The following is a 24850-nucleotide window of genomic DNA, read 5'->3' as shown; positions in this document are numbered from 1 at the left end:
ACAATGTATGCAGAAGGACAACATACAATCTATCTTATATGATCCTAGCCACCGGGGAGTTGCCGAGGTATTGCATGTTATAGAAAATGGGTCCATATCTCTGAGGGATCTCCTGCATCTGGCATGGGGCTGGTGCAGATGGCAATACTAATGATGATGGTTGTGGCAGTTTGTGTAAAATCAAAGGGAGGCACTTGTGTGGTATATAGTTTGATCCCCAGGACCGTTTTGGCCACCCCTACTCTATAGTTTGGTGTATAAGGTGTATAGTTTGGCATAATATGAACTGGGGCATTGTAATGTGGCATAATAGGAAGTAGAGTTATAATAGTGTGTCATTATATGAACTGGGGACACTGTATGCCATAATTGAGGATACTGTGTTACATAATGTGTACTGGCATCCCTACAATTTGACATAATGTGAATCTGTGAACTATGATGGTTCTTGAAATAACCTAGGCCTCTACTATGGAGAATAACATTATCTAAGGTACTATCAGTAGCTGGCGCACGAGTGCAGCAGCCACTGTACACTCGGCAGCGGCCCTGGAGGCAGGCACCATCGGTGGACCGGGAGACAGGCAGCATCAGCGGACCGGGAGGCAGTCAACGTCAGTCGACCAGGAGGCAGATGGCAGCTCAGGAGGCAGGCACCGATGGTGGCTCTGGAGGAAGGCAGCGTTTCTGGAGGGCATATGTATCGCATGTGTCACAGGTGTCGCATGTATTTGCCTTTTAATACACTTCTTTGAAAAAAAGTTCCCTGGAGTGCCACCATTTTTTCTTGCATTGCTTATTGTCTGGAGGGCACCAGGGTCATTACTTACATGGAAGAGTTATAGATAAGTAAAGAAGTGTGCTCTGCGCTCAATAAAGCAGCTTTTTTGATAATGCAAGCTTTATAGGTTAGTTTAACAGCGCTTGAAAGTAATGTGAAATGCGAAAAATAAAAAATATACAAGGGTAAATAAAATGTGCTTTGTCTTTCGGCTTAAAACAATGTTTACAACTCTGTGTGAGCAAATTGATTGGGGTCGCGGGTCAGACCAGTGGTTGGGCGTCTGGCATTAGATTGAAGAACCTAGGTTTCCCTATATGTCCCTAAGCTTACCTAGGTCTTCTGCCCTTCAGTCTTCTCCATGCGGAAGGAGATCATGAAAAAAATCACAGGAGATTGATGAATAGCAGTCGGAGCTGGTCCAATCACATATAAAGAGGATAGAGATGGTTGTCCAGTCCAATAGGGTGGCAAGAAGCAGGGGCGGATTGGGAATTAAAAGCAGCCCGGGAAATATCTTGGAGCAGCCCTAGCGGAGGGTGTCACAACTGAAGGGCTGGATGAAGTCGTGTGGTGTGTAGCAACTGGAGACGGACCAGAGGATGAAGGATTAAATCGTGCAGGTTTAATAATAGAATTCATAAATGGGAACAATACACACTTGAATACTTTCTTAAAGTGGCAGTTAGTGATAAACAATACTTGAGCCAGCAAGGCACTTTAGAAGAAGAAAGTTCATTTGAATAATGACAGTTCAAATAGCATAGGACGGCAGGCTGGGGTCTTGAAGAATAAGAGGATCCGGAAAGAGAATGTACTTGATGGTAAATGAAGGATCCTTGAAGACTGGAAGAAGATGAATGATGAATGAAGATTGAAGAATTGCTTGGAAGCAGGAGACTTGAAGGGCTAGGCCAGGAAGCTCAGGGATACAGGCAGAGACCAGACTGTGGAGAGAACTGGCAGCGATGGGGTTAAGCAGTAACCTAGACCAACACAGAGCACGAGCAAGGCACCAAGGTCAGGAGAGGTGAGTCAGAGAGCCGGAGTCAGCTGGGAGCTGTGAACGCCTCTGGAGACTCTTTGCACTGACCCTGAACAGCCCTAGGCAGATCCCCTATATCCCAAGAGGGCGGCTGCCATTGGCTGTCAGGTCAGTATGGGAGGAAACCTCAGACCTGGGCCAATCTGCTATTTTGCCCTTAACCAAGATGGCGGCACCGGCCTCCCGGCACCATTACAGCACACACTGCTACACCTGTCGGCGTCCCACGCTGCCTGCTGCCCACTAGACTGTCGCTGCCCGTTGCCGCTGACCCGGAGACCACTACACGCTAGCCGACGGCGGGCGCGGACGGGTGAGTAATATGCCCGCCGCGCACCACCGCGGCTGAGTGTGACAGTACCCCCCCTTTTCTGGGTGACCCCAGGACACCTACGCACCTTATGTGGGTTCCTTTGAAAGAATTGCCTCACCAGACGGGGAGCATGGAGATCTGCCGCATCAACCCAGGAGTTCTCCTCAGGACCGAATCCAAGCCACTCCACCAGATACTGCAGATGGGCATTGCGACAACGTGAGTCGATGATGCGTCTCACTTCGAACTCAGTCTCTCTTTCAGAACCAATCTTGGGCGGTTTGGGCACCTTCTTTTGATATAAGTTCAATCTCAAGGGCTTTAGAAGAGACACATGAAAAGAATTTGAGATCTTCAGGGAAGAAGGAAGCTGTAGTCTGTATGCAACAGGATTAATAACTTGCGTGATTGGGAACGGTCCGATGAATCGGGGAGCCAGCTTCATGGATGGTAACCGAAGGCGTATGTGGCGGGTAGACAGCCACACTCGATCTCCAACCTTCAATTTGGGAGCCGCTCTTCTTTTCCTGTCCGCCATCCTTTTGTATCGAGCTGATGCTTTGAGGAGAGCGGTATGAACATCTGACCAGATTTTCGCAAACCGTTGTAAAGAAGCAGCAGCTGCAGGAACATCGGATGAAGATAAGTCTGAGAAATCTGGAGATCGGGGATGTTTGCCAAAAACAGTAAAAAAGGGAGTGGTGCCGGAGGATGAATGATAAGAATTATTGTGCGCATATTCCGCCCAAGGCAGAAGATCCACCCAGTCGTCTTGAGAAGAAGAGATGAATAAACGAATGAAGGCTTCCAAGTCTTGGTTGACCCGTTCCGTCTGCCCGTTGGTTTGTGGGTGGAATGCAGTGGAGAACTTGAGTTTGACTTGTACAGCGGAACAGAGAGCCCTCCAAAACTTCGCAACGAATTGCACTCCACGGTCAGATATAATCTCTTTGGGCAACCCATGAAGTTTGAAGATTGTGGAGATGAAGAGCTGAGCCAGAACTGGAGCGGATGGAAGACCTTTCAATGGGAAGAAGTGCGCCATTTTTGAGAACCGGTCAACCACCACCCAGATTACCGTATGCCCTTTGGAGGGAGGAAGTTCACAGATAAAGTCCATAGACAAGTGGGACCATGGTTCTGTAGGAATGGCTAGAGGTAGAAGAGGACCGGCAGGAGATGTTCTGGAGGACTTATGCTGGGCGCACTTTACACAGGAAGCGACGAAGCTGGTTACATCTTGACGAATGGTGGGCCACCAATATGAACGTAACAGGAACATTAGGGTCTTCTGTGCACCAGTATGTCCTGCAAAACGGGAAGCGTGTGCCCAGGACAGCACTCTTTTGCGAAGATTGAGGGGAACAAAGGTTTTGCCCGGAGGAGGTGAAGGTTGGACCGTAACTTGAGCAAAAACCAGAGGGTCGAGGATTGGTCGAGGAGGAGTCTCTAGGTCGGCCGGAGTCTCGAAGGAGCGTGAAAGGGCATCGGCCTTGGCATTCATCGACCCGGGTCTGAATCTGATCTGGAAATCGAATCGTTCGAAGAACATGGCCCAGCGGGCTTGACGAGCAGTAAGACATTGGGCATGTTTGAGAAATGAGAGATTCTTATGGTCAGAGTATACCGTGATCTTATGTCGTGCCCCCTCCAGGAGGTACCGCCACTCCTCCAACGCTAACTTGACAGCTAGTAACTCTTGCTCCCCAATGGGGTAATTTTTCTCCGCTGGAAGAAACTTCTTAGAGTAGAAAGCACAGGGGTGAAGTTCCTGGTCCTCCCCTTTCTGTGACAAGATTGCCCCGACTCCCTCTGAGGATGCGTCCACCTCGATAATGAAGGGTTTGTCGAGGTTCGGCTGAAGAAGAATTGGAGCAGAGACGAATGCATTCTTTAGTTGTTGGAAAGCTAACGAGGCTTCGGGTGGCCACTGACTTGGATCAACTCCCTTGAGTGTTAGAGCTGTAAGGGGTGCAGCAAGGGTGAAGAAGTCCCGGATGAAGCGACGATAATAATTTGAGAAACCCAGGAACCTCTGGATACCTTTGAGCGTGGTAGGCGCTGTCCAGTCTTGGATGGCTCTTACTTTCTCTGGGTCCATCTCTATCCCAGTGCTGGTGAGGATGTGGCCAAGAAATGGAATGGAAGTGACCTCGAAGACGCATTTGTCTAGCTTGCAGAACAATTGATTTTGGCGTAGACGGCGCAGGACTTCAGATACAGTTTGACGATGGAGATGAAGGTTAGGAGAGAATATGAGGATATCATCGAGATACACCACGACGGAATGATACAGTAAGTCCCGAAATATGTCGTTTACAAACTGTTGGAAGACGGCCGGGGCATTGCAAAGGCCAAATGGCATCACCAGGTATTCGTAGTGGCCATCCCGGGTGTTGAAAGCCGTCTTCCACTCGTCACCGGAACGGATTCGGATCAAGTTGTACGCCCCTCTCAGATCCAGTTTGGTAAAAATAGACGCCCCTCTGATCTTATCGAAGAGTTCGGTGATGAGGGGTAATGGGTAGCGGTTCTTGATTGTGATATCGTTGAGACCCCTATAGTCGATACATGGCCGGAGAGTCCCATCTTTTTTTTTAACGAAGAAAAACCCCGCTCCGGCTGGCGAGGTGGATGGACGAATGAAGCCTTTATTCAAGTTTTCACGAATGTAGTCAGACATAGCCTTGGTCTCGGGTAGAGATAAGGGGTAGATACGACCCCGTGGTGGAAATTTCCCGGGTACCAACTCTATCGGACAGTCCCAAGGACGATGAGGGGGCAGAGAATCGGCACCTCCCTTGCTGAAGACATCAGAAAAAGAATGGTATGGTGGGGGTATAGACAAGGGTGACGCTGGTGAAGACGGAAGACTGGAACCTCCCTCTTCTTGAGGATTCATTTGATTGAGTGGAATGATACGAGTCATGCAAGTGGTTAAACAGTTCGTACCCCAGGCCTTGATCTCCATGCTGGTCCAATCAATATGAGGATTGTGTTTAGCGAGCCATGGTAGACCCAGGACCACCTGGTGTGATGACTGAGGAAGAACTAAGAACTCTAGAGTCTCTTGATGTAGAGCACCCACTAGCACTGTCACTGGATTGGTTTGAAGGGTGATTTGCCCACTACAGATACGACTCCCATCCACTGCAGTGAGAACCAGGGGATGGGTCAAGGGTTGTACTGCCAGGGAGTGTTGAAAGACGAAAGATGAAGAAAGAAAGTTTCCTGCCGCTCCGGAATCCAATAGGGCCTGGACTTTATTTTCCCCTTGAGGGCACACAATGGTAATTGGAATGGTGGAAACAGTTGAGGAGGGAGATGAAAGCAAAACTCCTAACCGGGCCTCCCTCGGGGAGGTTAGGAGCGGCCGTTTCCCGGACGCAATGGACAGGAGGACAGCAAATGGGCAGAAGACCCGCAGTACATGCAGAGATTCTCCCGTCGTCTACGGGACTTTTCTTCCAGTGAGAGCCGAGAACGATTGATCTGCATAGGTTCATCAGGTGGTGTAGTTGTGGAAGGACTTGGTCTAGGAACAGGAACAGCATTTGGAGTGAAGCGAGGGCGAAGGCGATCAGAGCGATTTCTCTCTAGTTGGCGTTCCTGCATCCGTAGATCTACTTTGTTGCACAGAGAGATGAGCTCGACCAAGGTAGCCGGGAAGTCACGAGTAGCTAATTCATCCTTGATACGACCTGCCAGCCCATTCCAGAAGGCGGAGAGGAGAGCCTCTTCGTTCCATTTTAATTCTGAGGCCAGGGTCTGGAACTGCACAACATACTGTCCCACCGATCGGCTACCCTGGCGAATCCTCAGGATTTCAGTAGCGGCAGAGGACACTCTGCCAGGGTCATCGAAGATGCGACGAAAAGAGGTAATAAAAGCTTCATAGTCATTGAGCAGGGGGTCAGAGCGTTCCCAGAGAGGGGACACCCAGTCCAGAGCTGACCCTGCCAGGAGAGACACAATATAGGCCACCTTTGCCTTGGAGGTTGGGAAGTGAGATGACTGCAAGGTGAAGTGGACATCACATTGGTTCAGGAACCCACGGCATGCCTTTGGCGAACCATCATACTTGCTGGGAGTAGGGAGTTGCATGTGATGAGGAACTACGGATCCTGGTGTGGAAACAGGAACTGGAATCTCTGGTGCTGGAGCTCCCGACACTGAGGGAGCCGCCTGGGGCGGGGACAAGGCCTGAAGAAATTGAGCCACTTGGCGTTGGGTAGTTTCCACTTGTTCAAGACGAGCCACGATACCTTGAAAGACGTCCGTCATGGAAGCCTGTACTTCACCCGACTCCATCTGGTCAGTGCAAACTGTCACAACTGAAGGGCTGGATGAAGTCGTGTGGTGTGTAGCAAAAAAGGTGTGTGTGTACCAGCGCGGGCTGAAAAGAATATAATGAGCAAAAATTTGCAGAACGGTATCCTTTACAATATAGAATTTATTAAAGATAAAATTTAAAAAGCTGTAATAGCATATGAAATTTTGCAAGTCATAAAAGGGGGTTACAATGTTGTATAAAAATGTAAACCTGTGGACATTCAATTCTCAGCACAATTTATAATTTAGAGTATAGCATGTAATTTGCATATTACCACACTGACATCTCAAGGTGTAGTCCCATAATAGCAGGTGACCAGGTGGCCAATGGCGATCCCAAAACAGAGTCCAGATGGAGAATTAGGTGTCTCTGATGGGAAAGATGGTAGAACCTGGAGGATATGATGATTTCCGTGTCTGCCTCGGATAATGAGTCCGGATGGGATGGTGCAATGCACAAGTAGATGTCCTGGTTGGTGTGGATAAACTCAGGTTGTAGCGGTGTGCTGGAGGTAGAATGGTCCACTTGATAAAAAGGCTCAACGCGTTTCCCTGGGCCAAAACACCCAGCTTCTTCAGGAGCAGGATATAACTGAGTCCTTATGCTGGGCTGTATAAATACCCCAGTAGTGATTGCTGAAGTGATTACAGCTGTACATTTGTGAAAGTGAATATAGGATACCGTTCATAATAATAATAAAATAATGTCATACTAGAAGGCAGAACTGACTTATTTCTTAGTACATGAATGTGAACATCTAAAATTATGTATAGAAAGCACTTTAAATTCATTTTTCTTATTTTATTATCACTGAATACGCGTCATGTGACCTGTCATGTGACCTGTCATGTGACCTGTCATGTGACCTGTCATGTGACCTGTGTGTCATACTCGGAAGTCCCAGTGCAGGTTTACTATTTTTTTTTTTTTTGTACAAGTGTCTACTAGTATTCATTTTATCAAAGGCCGGTCACATGCACGCTCTGTGCCAATCGGGGCTTGCTGCGTGGTGTATAGGGTGTGTATAAGCATTCATTCAATCAATGGCCGGTCACATGCACGCGCTAGGCCAATCGGAGCCTGCCACGTGGTGTGTGGTGTCACAGGTCACACGGAAGGTCCCTGTCTTATTCATTAGGAACATACACTTTGAACCAATGGCTGTGGTTCATTTCTAGGTAGTTATTCACCACGTAGGGATTGTTTGTAAACAGTGTTAAAAATCGTCATTCAGTCACATGTGTATCAGTAACCAATCCTGGGTCAATCTCATAGAATATGTTCAGAATCACGTAAATAGTATTAGGAACATTGTCTCATCGTCATAGAGACCAGATGTTAATTTATAACAAGAGTAAAGTTTAATCTTCTATTGCGTTTCTTCAAAATAGGAGATAATGTGTTTTTTGCAAAAACGATATGATGAGTCTTATCCATCGTATTAGTCATAATGGACATTTAACAATGTGTCAAATTAGTTGTGGGATGGATGTCTCACAGTCATGGACCGCCACTGTCCCAGTCCAGTCGTGATTAGACGCAAAGGCTGGGGCAGTCTCGGAGGTCCCGACCGAAGATCGGAAGATTCCATTAAATTCATACTCACCCATAATTATTTTCTTTTCTCGGATCAATACTTTCTTCAGGTGAATGGGACGGCCATGGGGACCAGGTTTGCGCCCAGCTACGCCAACCTATACATGGGGGAGGTCGAGGACACCCATGTGTGGGGCGGCGGCTGGGGTGACAGCCTGGTCTTCTATGGCCGTTACATAGATGATCTTTTTATTGTTTGGGATGGGGACCTTCACTCTGCTTCACAATTTGTCACTCACATCAATAATAATAATCAGTTTAATTTAACCTTTACCCACACTTTTGACACCCACACCATTAATTTTCTGGACCTGACTCTCCATTCCAATAATGACCATATAGTATCCCAAAATTATATCAAACCAGTCAACACTAATTCGTACCTGCATTACACCAGCGCACATTATTTACCTTGGAAGAGGAACATTCCAAAGAGTCAATTTATGCGTCTCAAACGCAATTGCACGTGTAACCATACATTTGAACAACAGGCTAATGACCTTAAACAATCGTTCAGAGATAGGGGTTATCCTAATACACTGATTGAGGCATCCTTAGAGGAAGTCCAAAAAATGAATAGACAAGAACTCCTCGTCAAAAGAGCCCCCCAAATACAACAATCCAAAGAGATTGATAACATAACCTTCATCTGCAAATTTAACAACCAAGCCCCCAAAATTAAGAAAATAATATCCCAAAATTATAGGATACTACAACAGGATAAAATCCTTAACGAAATTCTCCCCAAAAACCCTAGGGTGGTCTATAGGAAAAATAGGTCACTCAAGTCATTATTGGCACCTAGCCATCTTAATACATTACAAAAAACCACCACAGGAACAGATGGAACCAGCTGGCTAACAAATAAACCGAAAGGTTTCTTTAAATGCGGAAAGGGTCGGTGCACGATGTGCCAACATATCCCTCGAAGGGTCAATACAATTAACTTACCCATTACAGGTGAACAATATAACCTAAAATCATTTATGAATTGTAATTCCAATTACATTATTTACTTACTTCAATGTGGATGCAATCTCCCATACATCGGACGTACGATCAGGCCCCTCCACGTCCGATTTATGGAACACAGACGCAATATTATCAATCAAAATAATTTACACAGTGTTTCTCGACACTTTTCAAAAAGCCACAACCATGATCCTTCCTCTTTAACAATAGTGGGCCTCGAACTTATTGAAAGAACACAAAGAGGAGGTGACCAATTTAATAAACTTTGTAAACGGGAAGTGTACTGGATGCTGAAGTTTAACTCCATGCACCCAGATGGGTTGAATGAAAGTATGGAGTTGAATTCAATAATCCAATGACATCTGCATCATCGTGTATAACCCCTTGTTTTTATATATAACATTCATAGCCTCTCTACACCAGTATAATGAATTTGGTTCTTATTTCCCCCAACCCTCCCTTCATTAAAATTCTCTCTATTACCATCATATTGTACATTAATTAATATTATTGTTATAAATAATTATTAAAATATATTCTCTTGCTCCCTTTTCTGTTGGGGTGAATGTCTCTTCGGTCGGGACCTCCGAGACTGCCCCAGCCTTTGCGTCTAATCACGACTGGACTGGGACAGTGGCGGTCCATGACTGTGAGACATCCATCCCACAACTAATTTGACACATTGTTAAATGTCCATTATGACTAATACGATGGATAAGACTCATCATATCGTTTTTGCAAAAAACACATTATCTCCTATTTTGAAGAAACGCAATAGAAGATTAAACTTTACTCTTGTTATAAATTAACATCTGGTCTCTATGACGATGAGACAATGTTCCTAATACTATTTACGTGATTCTGAACATATTCTATGAGATTGACCCAGGATTGGTTACTAATACACATGTGACTGAATGACGATTTTTAACACTGTTTACAAACAATCCCTACGTGGTGAATAACTACCTAGAAATGAACCACAGCCATTGGTTCAAAGTGTATGTTCCTAATGAATAAGACAGGGACCTTCCGTGTGACCTGTGACACCACACACCACGTGGCAGGCTCCGATTGGCCTAGCGCGTGCATGTGACCGGCCATTGATTGAATGAATGCTTATACACACCCTATACACCACGCAGCAAGCCCCGATTGGCACAGAGCGTGCATGTGACCGGCCTTTGATAAAATGAATACTAGTAGACACTTGTACAAAAAAAAAAAAAAATAGTAAACCTGCACTGGGACTTCCGAGTATGACACACAGGTCACATGACAGGTCACATGACAGGTCACATGACAGGTCACATGACAGGTCACATGACGCGTATTCAGTGATAATAAAATAAGAAAAATGAATTTAAAGTGCTTTCTATACATAATTTTAGATGTTCACATTCATGTACTAAGAAATAAGTCAGTTCTGCCTTCTAGTATGACATTATTTTATTATTATTATGAACGGTATCCTATATTCACTTTCACAAATGTACAGCTGTAATCACTTCAGCAATCACTACTGGGGTATTTATACAGCCCAGCATAAGGACTCAGTTATATCCTGCTCCTGAAGAAGCTGGGTGTTTTGGCCCAGGGAAACGCGTTGAGCCTTTTTATCAAGTGGACCATTCTACCTCCAGCACACCGCTACAACCTGAGTTTATCCACACCAACCAGGACATCTACTTGTGCATTGCACCATCCCATCCGGACTCATTTTCCGAGGCAGACACGGAAATCATCATATCCTCCAGGTTCTACCATCTTTCCCATCAGAGACACCTAATTCTCCATCTGGACTCTGTTTTGGGATCGCCATTGGCCACCTGGTCACCTGCTATTATGGGACTACACCTTCAGATGTCAGTGTGGTAATATGCAAATTACATGCTATACTCTAAATTATAAATTGTGCTGAGAATTGAATGTCCACAGGTTTACATTTTTATACAACATTGTAACCCCCTTTTATGACTTGCAAAATTTCATATGCTATTACAGCTTTTTAAATTTTATCTTTAATAAATTCTATATTGTAAAGGATACCGTTCTGCAAATTTTTGCTCATTATATTCTTTTCAGCCCGTGCTGGTACACACACCCCTTTTTTCCTATACGTTTTGAGGACCTGACAAGTCCTAGTACCAGCTGCAGATAGTAGCGCACTGATCACCTCCCCCCCTTTTTTTTCTCGTGTGGTGTGTAGCAACTGGAGACGGACCAGAGGATGAAGGATTAAATCGTGCAGGTTTAATAATAGAATTCATAAATGGGAACAATACACACTTGAATACTTTCTTAAAGTGGCAGTTAGTGATAAACAATACTTGAGCCAGCAAGGCACTTTAGAAGAAGAAAGTTCATTTGAATAATGACAGTTCAAATAGCATAGGACGGCAGGCTGGGGTCTTGAAGAATAAGAGGATCCGGAAAGAGAATGTACTTGATGGTAAATGAAGGATCCTTGAAGACTGGAAGAAGATGAATGATGAATGAAGATTGAAGAATTGCTTGGAAGCAGGAGACTTGAAGGGCTAGGCCAGGAAGCTCAGGGATACAGGCAGAGACCAGACTGTGGAGAGAACTGGCAGCGATGGGGTTAAGCAGTAACCTAGACCAACACAGAGCACGAGCAAGGCACCAAGGTCAGGAGAGGTGAGTCAGAGAGCCGGAGTCAGCTGGGAGCTGTGAACGCCTCTGGAGACTCTTTGCACTGACCCTGAACAGCCCTAGGCAGATCCCCTATATCCCAAGAGGGCGGCTGCCATTGGCTGTCAGGTCAGTATGGGAGGAAACCTCAGACCTGGGCCAATCTGCTATTTTGCCCTTAACCAAGATGGCGGCACCGGTCTCCCGGCACCATTACAGCACACACTGCTACACCTGTCGGCGTCCCACGCTGCCTGCTGCCCACTAGACTGTCGCTGCCCGTTGCCGCTGACCCGGAGACCACTACACGCTAGCCGACGGCGGGCGCGGACGGGTGAGTAATATGCCCGCCGCGCACCACCGCGGCTGAGTGTGACAGGAGGGGATGAGCTGTCGCGCGCCGGAGGCGTGCCCGATTTTGGGGGGGGGCGTAGCCTAGCGATGTGGGGCGTGGCCTATTTTAACAAGGTCACGCCCCATTTCCGCTGCTGTGGGGGCATGGCTAGTGGCTCTCTGAGCTGTGGGGGCATGGCTAGTGGCTAGTGGCTCTCTGAGCTGCTGGCTATGTCCCCAGCCCCTCAGGCTGCAGAATACGCTCATGCGCAAAGTATCTATTCTGTAGCCTGTGGGGCTGAGGAGATAGAGACAAGGGGGTGATAGGGGGTCGGTCCTCCATGCAGTGTCAACAGGTGACGTGAAACACAGATTCACATGTCATTTGTGTCCAAGTCTCGGCTACGGGCCACCACTCCCCATTTTGTGTGGGTGGGTTAAGGGCAGGGGGCCATGGCAGGAGAACATATATATAGCTATTTTTTCCAATTTTCTTTTAAACCCATACCCAGGGCACACATTTTAAAATGAAGTGTATGCTCTGCATCCCATGGAAATTGTTTAACTGTCAAACTTAAAGAATATTTACACTCGTTTGTTGGAGCGACACAGATCTGTACTTTGTGGATTCTCCATGCTTTATACAATTTATGATTTGTCTCAAACTACCCAAGATACCCAGATACACAAGAGAAATGAGTGAGAGGTAAATCTTGGCACCAGGACTTATCTTGTAAGTGTTGATATTTGTTTCACATAGTCTCAGATTGTATTACACTAACACAAGCTGCTATGATATGATGTCTCTAAGTAAATTCATAAAATGGATGTGATTGAACAATTACAGAAGAAAATAAATTCTTTTTTATACTGTGTAAGGTATCTGATACAGCAAATCTCCAAGGGACCTTTGATATAGTTTTGTGAGTGCTATGCTAGCAGATAACGGAGACAGCCCATCACATTTATACAGGAGAGGTCTTATTCCGACAGATGAAAGGAGAACAGAAACATGCAAAACAGAGGACACAGCGCAGAGGTGGGACTCACCAGAAGTGGGAATCCCAGCGTCTCAGCTAGCTAGCCTCCGGCGGGACACTTCCGGCGGGGGGACAGGAAATTTAGCTTCGGGCTAAAGGTGGTGGAGTGAGGCCACGACCCCCCGGCTCAGGCATCAGTCCACTCCTACAAGTACCGCGGCCGCGGGAGAAGCTGTGTGCAACCGCGCATGCGCGCCAGCCCTCCCGCGGCCATTTTAAGTTTGGGTAACCCGGGGATGGTCGCGGCCATAATTAATGAGGGCATAGTGCTGCGGCCGCAGCCGCTAACTGTGTAGATGGTGGTCCGCGGCCCAGCAGGGAAGGTGAGCGGCCCCAATATGCCTCAAATAAGCCGGCCCACCGGGAAAATGCCCGGTTTCCCGGCAGGCCAATCCGCCTCTGGCAAGAAGTCTTCTTAAGGCATTTATCTTCTTTTAGATTTACAGCTTTTTCAAAATAACCTGAGCAGCTCCATGAGTCTTGCACCAGGATGGGTGGACGAAGACACATATACAGTAGAATTTGCACAACACAAATGGCCTGACTTGTTAGCACACCCTATTGGCAACAGAAATCAGTGTTGGACCAGTGATTTTACAGTAGGTGGTACTCACAGGAGTGGTCTCCAAAACATACTAATGTGTTCCAAGCAGAGAAAGCATTATAAGAGATGCACTATGCAAAAGTACAAACATTTCTGGTATTCTCCATATATATACATATATATATATATATATATATATATATATATATATATATATATATATATATATATATATACAGTGGTCGAAGTGGAAATTTTGAAGTTGGGGTATGGAAATTTTGAAGTGGGGGTATGGAAAAGTAAAGAGTGAATATAGTGCGCACCTTCGGACACCCCCTTGTCCATCAACGTCCCCTGCCAGACTGCCCCGTTGTACAGGAGTATTACAAAAGCACAATATGCGCTGGTGAGTGATCAGAGAGCATCCTGAGGGGGAAAAAAAAGTTTGTTTTTTTTATCTTCAGATTAAAGTGGCGGTATGGCATACCCCCGTATACCGCCCCACTTCGACCACTGTGTATATATATATATATATATATATATTCTAGGAGAGGAAAGAGGAGCGCTCCAAATAGTGCTTTATCTTTTTATTTCAATCACAAAAATATAAAATCCAACAGGTACATTTGAATTGGTGTCACGTACCACAATTGACGGTTAGGCACAACCGCGGGTGAATTACAGCATGAATGGGGCTGTCTCCGACAGCGATCGAATTGGCAAACGGGTGCTCTCGACGCCTGGCGTCGGTCTGAACTCCATGGTTGATGTGAGAGTGGTGAGAGCACCCGTTTGCCAATTCGATCGCTGTCGGAGACAGCCCCATTCATGCTGTAATTCACCCGCGGTTGTGCCTAACTGTCAATTGTGGTACGTGACACCAATTCAAATGTACCTGTTGGATTTTATATTTTTGTGATTGAAATAAAAAGATAAAGCACTATTTGGAGCGCTCCTCTTTCCTCTCCTAGAATATCCTATACCTGAGAATCCAGGTGCCCGCAAGGGTAATAAAGAGGGAGCTGCCGGTCTCATATTCGACCTGAAGTGCTGGAAATTCTCTTCTCCTGAAAAGGACTGATTTAAATCCCATTGATAGGATCAGGACTTGCGCGCTAATTGGACTGTTTTGTGATATATATATATATATATATTTCACCTGTGATTATTGAATACATTTTTTCATTTGCATCAGTCTCTGAGGGCCTTATTTTGGTTCATTCTTTCTGACAAAATCCTTCTTAGATGGACAAAACCATGTGCACTGCAGGGGGGGCAGATGTAACATGTGCAGAGAGAAATTGTCTTTCTAGAATCATTGGGACAGGGGCCCATTCAAAATGTTGTTATTGGACACAAAACATACCCCTGGTAGTCACATAAATCTGCAAAATATCATTTTCATTAGTAAAAGCTTGAAGAAATAAATCAGTGATAAATGATTATCGCCAATCTGCTCTGTCATTGCCTGTCTTCTAATATTTATAATTTCTATAAAGCTAAAAATCACATGGCCATGGGATTGATGTATTAACATTGAAAAGATATTGGCCCTTATTCTGATCGGTGCGGCCCGATCAGAATATGCGGCCAGGACCGTGCAGGCGAATCCCCGCCTTCCATACGGATCGCCACCTCCGTCCGTACGCGGATATGTGGCGGTCCGCATGAAAGTGGACGGGGATACGCCTCCTCCATCTTGGGAGCAGCCCCTGCATTCGATGGTCGCCGAACATCGAATGCAGGGCCGCACGCTCCACCAGCTCCCGCCACCCTAGACCACACGGACACTTGTCCGTATGAAATCATGTATGGGGGCGGGCAGCTGACATCCAGCGATGTCAGATGCCCGCCCCCTACACAAGTGTCACGGCTTCATTACCATGCATACGCCCCGCGTTTGCATGGGAACGCCCATGAAACGCGGGGCATATGCATAGGGTAATGAGGCTAAGTAGCCCCTCACGCCCCTCTCCGCCCCCTGTGCGGCGTATAAAGAATACGTGCGGCAAAACCGCTTGCACATGCGCAGAGTGACCTCTGCACATGCGCAGTCCAAAAACATCGGCGGTACGACCGCATGCGGAGAAATCCGCACCGATCAGAATAAGGGCCATTGTGACACTATTGAAGATGTGTGCACCAAACTAAACAGAACATGTACTATTCGACTGGGAAGAATATCACAATGCATACAAATAGATAGTTCCATCCCCTTGGTAATAGACAGAGAAGAAAGCAAATTTAAAAGCCATGCTTCTAAATAAACAGACAGTGAAAGAACTTGATGGAAAGAGACAAGCATTTGATTTGTTGAAGTTACAAGGGACAAGGGCCATCTTGTCAGGGTGAAGAAGACTGGAACTAACAGCTGAGAAAAGCAATCAGATTACTGAAAAATAGAAATGATTGCGAAGGAAAATTAAATGACTCATTAAATATAGTTAGTTACAAGAATAAATGAGATTGAAACAGGTGGATGTCAAATGACAGCAGGTTTTATGTACTAAAACTGCATTTAGGAGCAATGACTGCATTACATCAAGAAATATGAACTCATGGGACTTGCGTTCACGCTGTATCTTTCACTGAGCAGATTTATGGCGGAATTCAATTGGCAGCTGTAGATTACATTGAGTTGTTCTGTTTGGTATACATATAGTATATGGCATTAATGCTGCCACATGGTGGGTACAATGTACAATATGGGTAAAGGCATACTGTATTTCTTTTCTGATTTTTATTTTTTGCTATAATGGCCGCTTTCATTTAAGGCTATAAAATGTCCAGTCAGGTGTGGCTAACATACCAATCCCTGTTTAGATTTTACCCTCGGTAACTGAGGGGTGCCGGATGACTCAACGACATTCGGACTTCCGACGGTTGTTTCTCTGACATTGAAAACCTGACTTTCAGGAGCCTGGCAGTCGGAATCTCGACTTATATGGGATATTTTCCCTTGTAGGGGTCTGTGACCCCGATAGGCAGTGCTTCCCCTGTGATTCGGAAATTCTGAATGTACAAAGAATATACTTATGTCACGTTTTCTGTATTATTTTAGTCATTTGTAACATTTAAATTAGTTTGGGAGGCACCGATATTTAAGCTTCTAGAAGTGCTGCTTTTATCCAGCTCTCCCATCTCCCCTGGTGCCCCAGCTCGACTGTTCCTATCGCACTGTGGAATTGACCGCCATGCCATGGCAGTGCTGCGCCTTATGAATATTTTTTTCCAGCCGCCGCTACCCCCCACCCCCTGGCCAATGCCGACCAACCCCGTTAGAAAGAAATTACTCTAATACAGTATAAGTTGCAATACCACTGCAGTTGGTTTTATGAGACATACAGCCTATACCCAAGAGGGCACACAAGCTTGAAGACTGGAGAGATATACCCAGCATATTTTTGTTTATTACAGAAGCCAAAAAGGATCAGTTTAAGGATCTGGTTTTCGGTGAGGGAGGTGTGGGGTGCGAATTCTGGATCTCATTTTCCTATGCGTTAGGGGAGGAGGAAAGATTTGGGCTCTGAGTTTAAATGGGATGCAGTTTAAATCCCGGTGGTCGGGATCCCGGGGTTCAGAATCCCGACGCCGGAATCCCGACCGCCGAAATCCCGACAGTTTCTCCCTCCGTGGGTGTCCACGACACCCCTGGAGGGAGAATCAATTAGCGTGCCGAGCGTAGCGAGGCACCGGGCCCGCTGCGTGGCGAGCGCAGTGAGCCCGCAAGGGGGGGGCGATCTACGTCCCCCCCTTGGCGGGATTTCGGCGGTCGGGATTCCGGCGTCGGGATTTTGAACGCTGGGATCCCGACCGCCGGGATTTCATACTGAATCCATTTAAATGGATCAAAAAATACTAGTGGTAATGATGAATTATCATGTTATTATACATGTTACATTTGAAATATTTATGTAGTAGATATTTTAACATATAGAGTGGAATGGTTCCTGCATTATATTAGGATGGTTCCTAAATTGTTTAATTGTGACTAGAGTGGTCCCTGTATTGTGTATTGACCACTACAATAGTCCCAGCTTGGTCAGATGGGGCTGGTCAATGACATATGTGTTTAAAGCTCTTAGTTATGGCATTTTTTTATTATTTTATTTCAATAGCTATTTAAACCACACCACATTTTCTGTTGAATACATTTGTTAAAAAAAAAACAAAGAAATAAATTAGGGTCTCTCAAATGTGTCTGACCTGAGACTGAAAGTTTCCAGCAAGCCCCTGATTATGGTTTTAAATATGGATTAAAAAAAAATCTTCTTAAACCTAGGTATTTTTACATAACAGGATCAAGCAAATAAAATGTAGCCTTTATCTCTAACTTTAAAGTTCTTCATTAGCCTAAAATTTAGTATTGAAAGAAATGAACACACATTGAAATACATACTATTTATTTAAAAAAATTCCAGGGGACCCCTATTTAATTTGCCCCATGATTTTTTAAATCCAGGACTGGCTATTTGAGCCTGGGCCTGTTATGCCCATGGGGGGACCCCACACATTTTTTTTTTCTATTTCTTTACACTGAAGTCTGCACGTATCTGACTGATCTGTGTAGGCTTCTGCAAAATACGACTGAAAAATGAGTTCAGACACAAAAGATCGCTCCCCGTGGGGTAGCAAAGCAACTAGAAAGTAACATTAAGACATTGAGGAGTGGATTTACTGCAGTGCGTAAGGGCATACAGCTTTGCGAATCTGACTTTGCCTCCATCCTATCCATTTAAGTATGGGGGGAATTTTTTCTGTCACATTCACGTTTTAGTATACAGAATAGAGGACAAACAATAAAATATCAGGAAACAATTCCTGCTACTAGTGCTAAAGCTACTGGCACCAGTCATGATACTGACATGCAAGTCCATCAACATTGTCTGCTCAGGCCGATGCACAATTTCATAGAGGGAATGTAAAGTCCAACAACCTAAGTGTAATAATAATATAACCCAAAACTATTTTAACTATCTAAAGAGAAACGCTAAACTGGAATCATGCTATTTACAAGACCAGGCAAGGAAAGGCTAAGGCCTTGACCTGTGTTCATGAATGGTGGTTCAGCTTCTCATGAAGAATCTCTCTCTAAAAAAAAATAAAAAAAAATAAAGCTAGGTAAAGCACAGGAACTACAGTAACTATGCATTCAGATATCACAAATCCCCAAGTGTGTCCACGGTTTGCAAAGTCTAGGCCTCACCCTACCAATACTGCACTGTAACTACACTTGGCTGGTGGGAAAATAATTCTGTTTTGGAAAAGTTGAGTTTAAGGTGGCGAGATGACATCCATGATGCAATGGCAGAAAGGCATTCAGAGATATAAAGCAATACTGATGGTGGCAATTTCGGAGAGGATAGATTTTGCACATCCTCTGCAAGTATTGGCAAGAGTAGTGCTAGTCTACATGCTGACATTGAGATTGAGGATGTTACTGTACCAGGATGAGGAGGATATTGGTGTAGCTGGCACTCATTAGAATGTTGACAACGAGGATTCTGATGATGGGGATGTAAGTAAGTTTTATTTATAGAGCGCATTACAAGGTACTTTACAGACATGAAAACAATGCACACAATACATAGGATTTGGGTAGTACAGCAATAGGTAGGTCACAGAGACATAAGAGAAAACCTTGAGAGTAAGCTAAATGCAGTATTGGTGAAGGCATTTTTAATAATAACTTCAACCACTTGTGTATTCCTCACTAACAAGGTGCTAGGTGAGGCACACTGTTTAGGTTTACCCTGGGTAGAAAAGGTTACCCCTAGAAGAAATGACACAACATGGGGTGATTGCAGTGTAGAGTAAAGTAGAGAGGATGTGGTTTGTTCAAATAATGCAACATTGTAGACAGTTGTTGCCCATGGGATGAAAAAAGCCCCAAATTCCCCGTCTTCTGCCTGGAATTATTTATTTAATTTCTACCCAAATCCAGACTACAACTGTCAAGCCATATGTAGCCATTGTAAAGCTATAGTAAGCAGGGGTAATGACATCAACCACCTATAAACTTAAGAACATCCTCCCTTATACGTCACTTGCAGCGCATTCATCAAAAGTCATTGTCAAATTTAAAAACTTTGGCTTACAGTGTAATCAGTGCAGCAATACATAGCTCCCTTTTTTTCTTTTGGATCCAAGTGCCAGCAATCCACACCACCAACACTCTTATTATCAATTGCCTTCTCAATCAAGATGGGAAGTAGTCCTGTCGGCAATGTCATAGGCAAGACTGACTCATAGTGACATGGTTTGCGTGGTTGAAAAATACATCAGTATATCAAATACAACTATACTATTTAGTTTTACAAGGAACAAGGAAGATGAAGTATGACAGCAGTCACCCAGTCGCAAAGTAGATTACTGAGGCTATAGCTACTATGCTGGTGTTAGACATGCATCCAATATCCACCATTAGTGCAGTAGGATTTACATAGTTGATTGACATACTGTGTACCCGCTCTAGATTCCACTTCACTAGACAAGCAATTCCCAGACTGTACAAGGGGCAGTTTAAAAAAATTTTGTTAGTGTCCTCACTCAGAAATGCCGTTGTTCCCACTGTCCACTGAACCACCAACATGTGGACAAGTGGAACAGGAGAAAGTATGAACTAAATAACTGTGACAGCCCACTACCATCAGCAGCAGCAGCATCTCACAAACAACAACTCATTCCTAGGCAGGCTATGCTGGGTATGACTGATTTCAGTAAGATATGAAAGCTGAAAAACTTTTAGAGAAACTGAGGGACGTCATTGCACAATGTCTTACCCCACTTGGACTTGCCTGGGAAATATAGCACACACGTATTCCGCAGTGGTTAACAAAGACAATTTGTACACTATGTTCACGTCAGTCACATCCCCAGTGGAGCTTAAAGCCCGTATTCCCTTACCACATGTATTGTATGCAAACACATTCATTGTAGGGATAATTTATGCTGTGAGACAAATAACTGCAAATTCCAAAAAGTCCTGTTTATCTGACACAATTTATCTGATAGCGGAGGCTAATTTTATTTCATAAAATGACGGGGGCATGCAGGAGAAGCTGTCAGCGACCTGAAAAGGGTGGTCAATCTGTTGAAATCCGATCACTGTATTTTGGCCACTGTACTTAATCCCAAGTATTGTAAACCCATATCTTTGTTTCTGATGGACACAAATCTGCAGAGGCGCAAGTAAATTGTCAGCTCAAGTGGAACGTGACATAGCACGTTCCTTCTTTCATTTCTCCGGCAACTGTCGGTGAAAATGACATTTTCAAAACACACCCACTACAATGTGTCGTCACTCATTAATAACTACTGTAGATTTAAAATTGACAGCAGCACCCATCTCCCACAGTGCTCTTATAACTCTCCAGTGTGTCGTCACTTGTCAACAACTAGATGTAGAATTTACAGCAGCACCCCTCTCCCACAGTGCCCGGATAATTTCCCAGTGTGTCATCACTTGTCAATAACTAGATGTAAAATTTACACTAGCATCCCTCTCCCACAGTGCCCAGATAACTACATTTGACGTAAGCAGCGCATAGCCCATGAAGTATGTCACATGTCAGGCTGGCTAGGTGGGTACATAAGGTGAGCGATAGGCCATCTGCACACATATAACTCTTAGTTGACATACAGTAGGTAAAATGGGTAATTTATCCGAGTTGCAAAAAGTGATGATAATCGGTTTTCAAACCAAGAGTGGCGGTATTTCCAAAAAGCGCAGTTTGGAAGCTGTTTGTGTGCTGCTATGGTGAAGGTACATCGTGACTGGACAAATGACACCATTGCGAATAACCAACATGGAAACTGCAGATCACCACTTGCCCACGATGCGAGAAATGAGCATCAGCTACGAAGGACCTCACAGTGAAAATTAACCTGGGTGCTACCAGACTTGTGTCTTAAATGACAGTTCAGGAAACCCTGCTGTCCAAATGCTCTAAAGCAAATGGATGGTCACTGCACCTATGCCAACGAAGGTCTATCGGCAGAAAAGGCTTCAATTTGCACATTAGTATCAGAATTGGACCTCCACTGATTGGCAAATGGGTTGCCTTCTCTGATGATTCCCATTTTCTGATTCATTGAATGGATGGACATTAGCGTATCAGGTGAGAACAAACATTCTGCACCCATTGGCTATGAATGCAGAGAATGTACACCGATACATGCAGATTATCTTCCCTGGGGTGGGTGGGATTTTCCAACAAGACAATGTGCCATCAAATGCCTGACAGTGATTGGACGAGCATGAACAATACTTCCAAGAACTTCTCTGGCCCCCTAATTCCCTGGAGATTAGCTCAATGGGGACCACCTTGATTGTGTTCGCTTTATGGATCCTCCACCTTGCACTCTCCAGCTCTTGTCGGATGTACATCAGTCAGCATGGTTGCAGAGGCATGTGCCAATAATAATGTGACTCAACTGTGTATTATCCACATCCTAGTGTAACTCAGATTTTGTAGTTGCTGCAAGCAAACAAACTTGGGCAAGGCTATATTTATCATTTATCAAGCACCTTCTAAAAGATAACAGCTAGAATATGACTGGTTACTATGGGCAACACCTCGCACTTCTAAAAACTCACAAATTTACCCCTAACACTCAGTATGCAGTTTTGTATAACATTTATAAAAGAAACCCCTAAAGCAAAATCATTCAGGCAAAAATGTGCATTTAGTTCTGTGTGTGCTAGTACAGTATGGTTGATTTGCTTTCAATTCTACCACAGTCACTCTGAGCCTTTAATCAGTGCTGTTCAAATCTCCTGGGAAGCCTCAGTAGCAAAATGAACATTCCACAAGTCATGACCTACAGAGGGAACAATTCCTAATGGAATATAATAATAATAACAACAATAATAATAAGTTGTTGTTGTTGTTGTTGTTATTATTATTAACAAAACAAATTAATTGAATTTATTTTAGAATTAATTTGGTTTTAATGCCATAGAGAGCATAAGCAATGCAAACATATTTTGGTTTAATATGATAATTAAAATAGTAATAACATCATAATCCAAAATAAATTATTTTCATTACTGGTAAAAAAAAAAATATTATTATTCATTATTCATTCATCTGAAGCCTTTATTATTCCCACCTACTAACATACCAGCAGAGATGACTAATACTGTAGTCTACAGTATCTTATGAAAATAGCTTGTGACTCAACAAATGTACTAAGGATTTCACCGTACCATACTGTATTTATAAAACCAAGGCAGAAGTTCCCTGTATGTAACCTTGTTACATGTAGCACTATAGTATTTAATTAACCACAACTCTCATTTTCCATAACCATGAATGCAAATTTCTCTATGCATAACAAATAACGATTTATATAAAGTAATTATTTTATTGCTGAATTACTATCAGAACAGATCTCTTGCTAACCACGTTTTATTGTCTGAGAAAGTTCTGCAACATGACATAATGCAATACATATATATTAATTGGAGGGTCTTACCTGTCAATGCTAATGACACACAATGTCATAATAGAAGCTGTGCAGCACATGACATCCATCGCTATAAACACATTACAAAAGAAGTGTCCAAAGATCCATTTCCCCCCAATGAGGTCAGTGACACTAACGAAAGGCATGACAGCGATGGCTACGGACAGGTCAGCCAAAGCCAAGGACACAATCAGATAGTTGGAGGGCTGCCTAAGTTTCTTCACAAAACAAACAGATATGACTACTAGGCAATTCCCTGCAATGGTCAGCAAGGTGATGAGAGACAGGATGGCTCCTATGACTAATTTTTCAAGGTGACCATAATTATGGATCTGTTCCCCACACCGGGTGTCATTGTCACTTAGGAAGCTGGAGGTAGGCAGGGGACTGCTAGTCATGTCATCTTGGATGATCTTCAGTAGAGGAGGGTTTAAAGAACCAGAAATCATTATAGAGGTGCTGAGGTCCTTCAAATCTTCTAGAACATAGGACCTGGTGTCATGGTATATGTGGCTGCTGTTGACAATGATGACCATTGTGGTTTGTGGAGCCCATGTGTAGACCGCCAAAAACTTGGGTCCAGTAGTTACTTTATAGTGACTGTGATAGAACAACAGGGGTTTTCATTTCTCAGGTCCATCTGTTGTTGAAGTAGATACAGTAGCATAGGCTTGTTAGATGGATACACATTCTTGGTCAAAGAACTGACCTTAGAGTAGTCTCACAGTCATTCTCAATGATCCAACTTCCTCCAGATAGCTATTTGTGTCCATTCTTCTGTAGTCCAGATACAGAAAAGATCAAGCTGCCTTAGTTGGTCATTTAAGTGGTGAATCCATATGATAAATTCTCATTCAGTTGTCCAAGCAGAAATACAAAATATACTGTCATTCTCAAGTTCCAGAAAATGAAATGACATCCTGAGAGCTCTCTTTAACACTTCTTCATCAGGTGATGCTATGTTGAGTCTGGCAAATAAAAAAATAAAAAACATTCACTTCTGGCTGCCTTATGGTTGTAGTGTATTCCTGAGTCCTTTCATGTCTTCGCAGCATCTCAAAGGCAGTGTGTGTAGTTACTGTATTGAAGCTGAAAGCATCCCATCTTTTCCATCATACTGCAATAGAGTGAGAGTACTAGAATGTTTCATTATAATAGCGACATCTAGTGGAAATACTTGTGTACTGTTGGCTCCAAATTTTAAAATCCGAAAGGATTTAGTACTTTTCTGAGGATAGCTGTACACATTATTATACTATTATTCAGGGCACCGAATCAAAGGAACCACAGAAGGAAGATGTTATTCTTCCTACTGGAGACTACAGCTAAGCTATGCTAAACACTATTTCTCCAGCTGCTGTTAAACTAAAAGTTCCAACCTCTGGCTGTCAGAGCATGTAGGCATTTGTACTTTTACAGCAGATCAACCACAGGCAGCATAAGGCCAATAATGTTGTATTTGTTTGCTTGTTTGTTGTTGTTTTTTTATACTATTGCAGAAACCTTTTAATGAGAACTTTAAAGTTATAATTTTAACTTTATTCTAGAAACAAATGCTAAGCATTGGTAGATTGGACTCATTAAAGGGGCCATAATAAAATATGGTACTTGTTTCCTAGAACGGCCACAATCGCGGGCATCGTGTACCTTAAAGTTAAGTTGGATAGTAGGGGTATGAAAAGGTCGGAGGACGCGCACCGCCGCCCCTCGCGGGCTCGCTGCGCTCACCACGCTTCGGGTTGGCGTCAATCGTGGGGTGGCGGCGTTGAG

General features: G+C 44.1%; 1 protein-coding gene across 1 annotated transcript in view; it reads right to left on the bottom strand.

The window, feature by feature from the left end:
• The window catches only part of HTR7 (5-hydroxytryptamine receptor 7), a 79014-nt gene extending 54840 nt beyond the window's left edge, over positions 1-24174 (bottom strand). Inside the window, exon 1 of the mRNA XM_083149031.1 lies at positions 23090-24174. Within this exon, the coding sequence (XP_083005157.1) occupies positions 23090-23616 (527 nt within the window). The 5' untranslated portion in view covers positions 23617-24174. The remainder of the gene's footprint in view (positions 1-23089) is intronic.
• Between the last annotated feature and the right edge of the window lie 676 nt (positions 24175-24850).

This window comes from Crinia signifera, chromosome 6 (assembly GCF_055691185.1).
Source record: "Crinia signifera chromosome 6, ASM5569118v1, whole genome shotgun sequence".
Classification (NCBI taxonomy): domain Eukaryota; kingdom Metazoa; phylum Chordata; class Amphibia; order Anura; family Myobatrachidae; genus Crinia; species Crinia signifera.
This window is presented reverse-complemented; position numbering and strand designations above follow the sequence as displayed.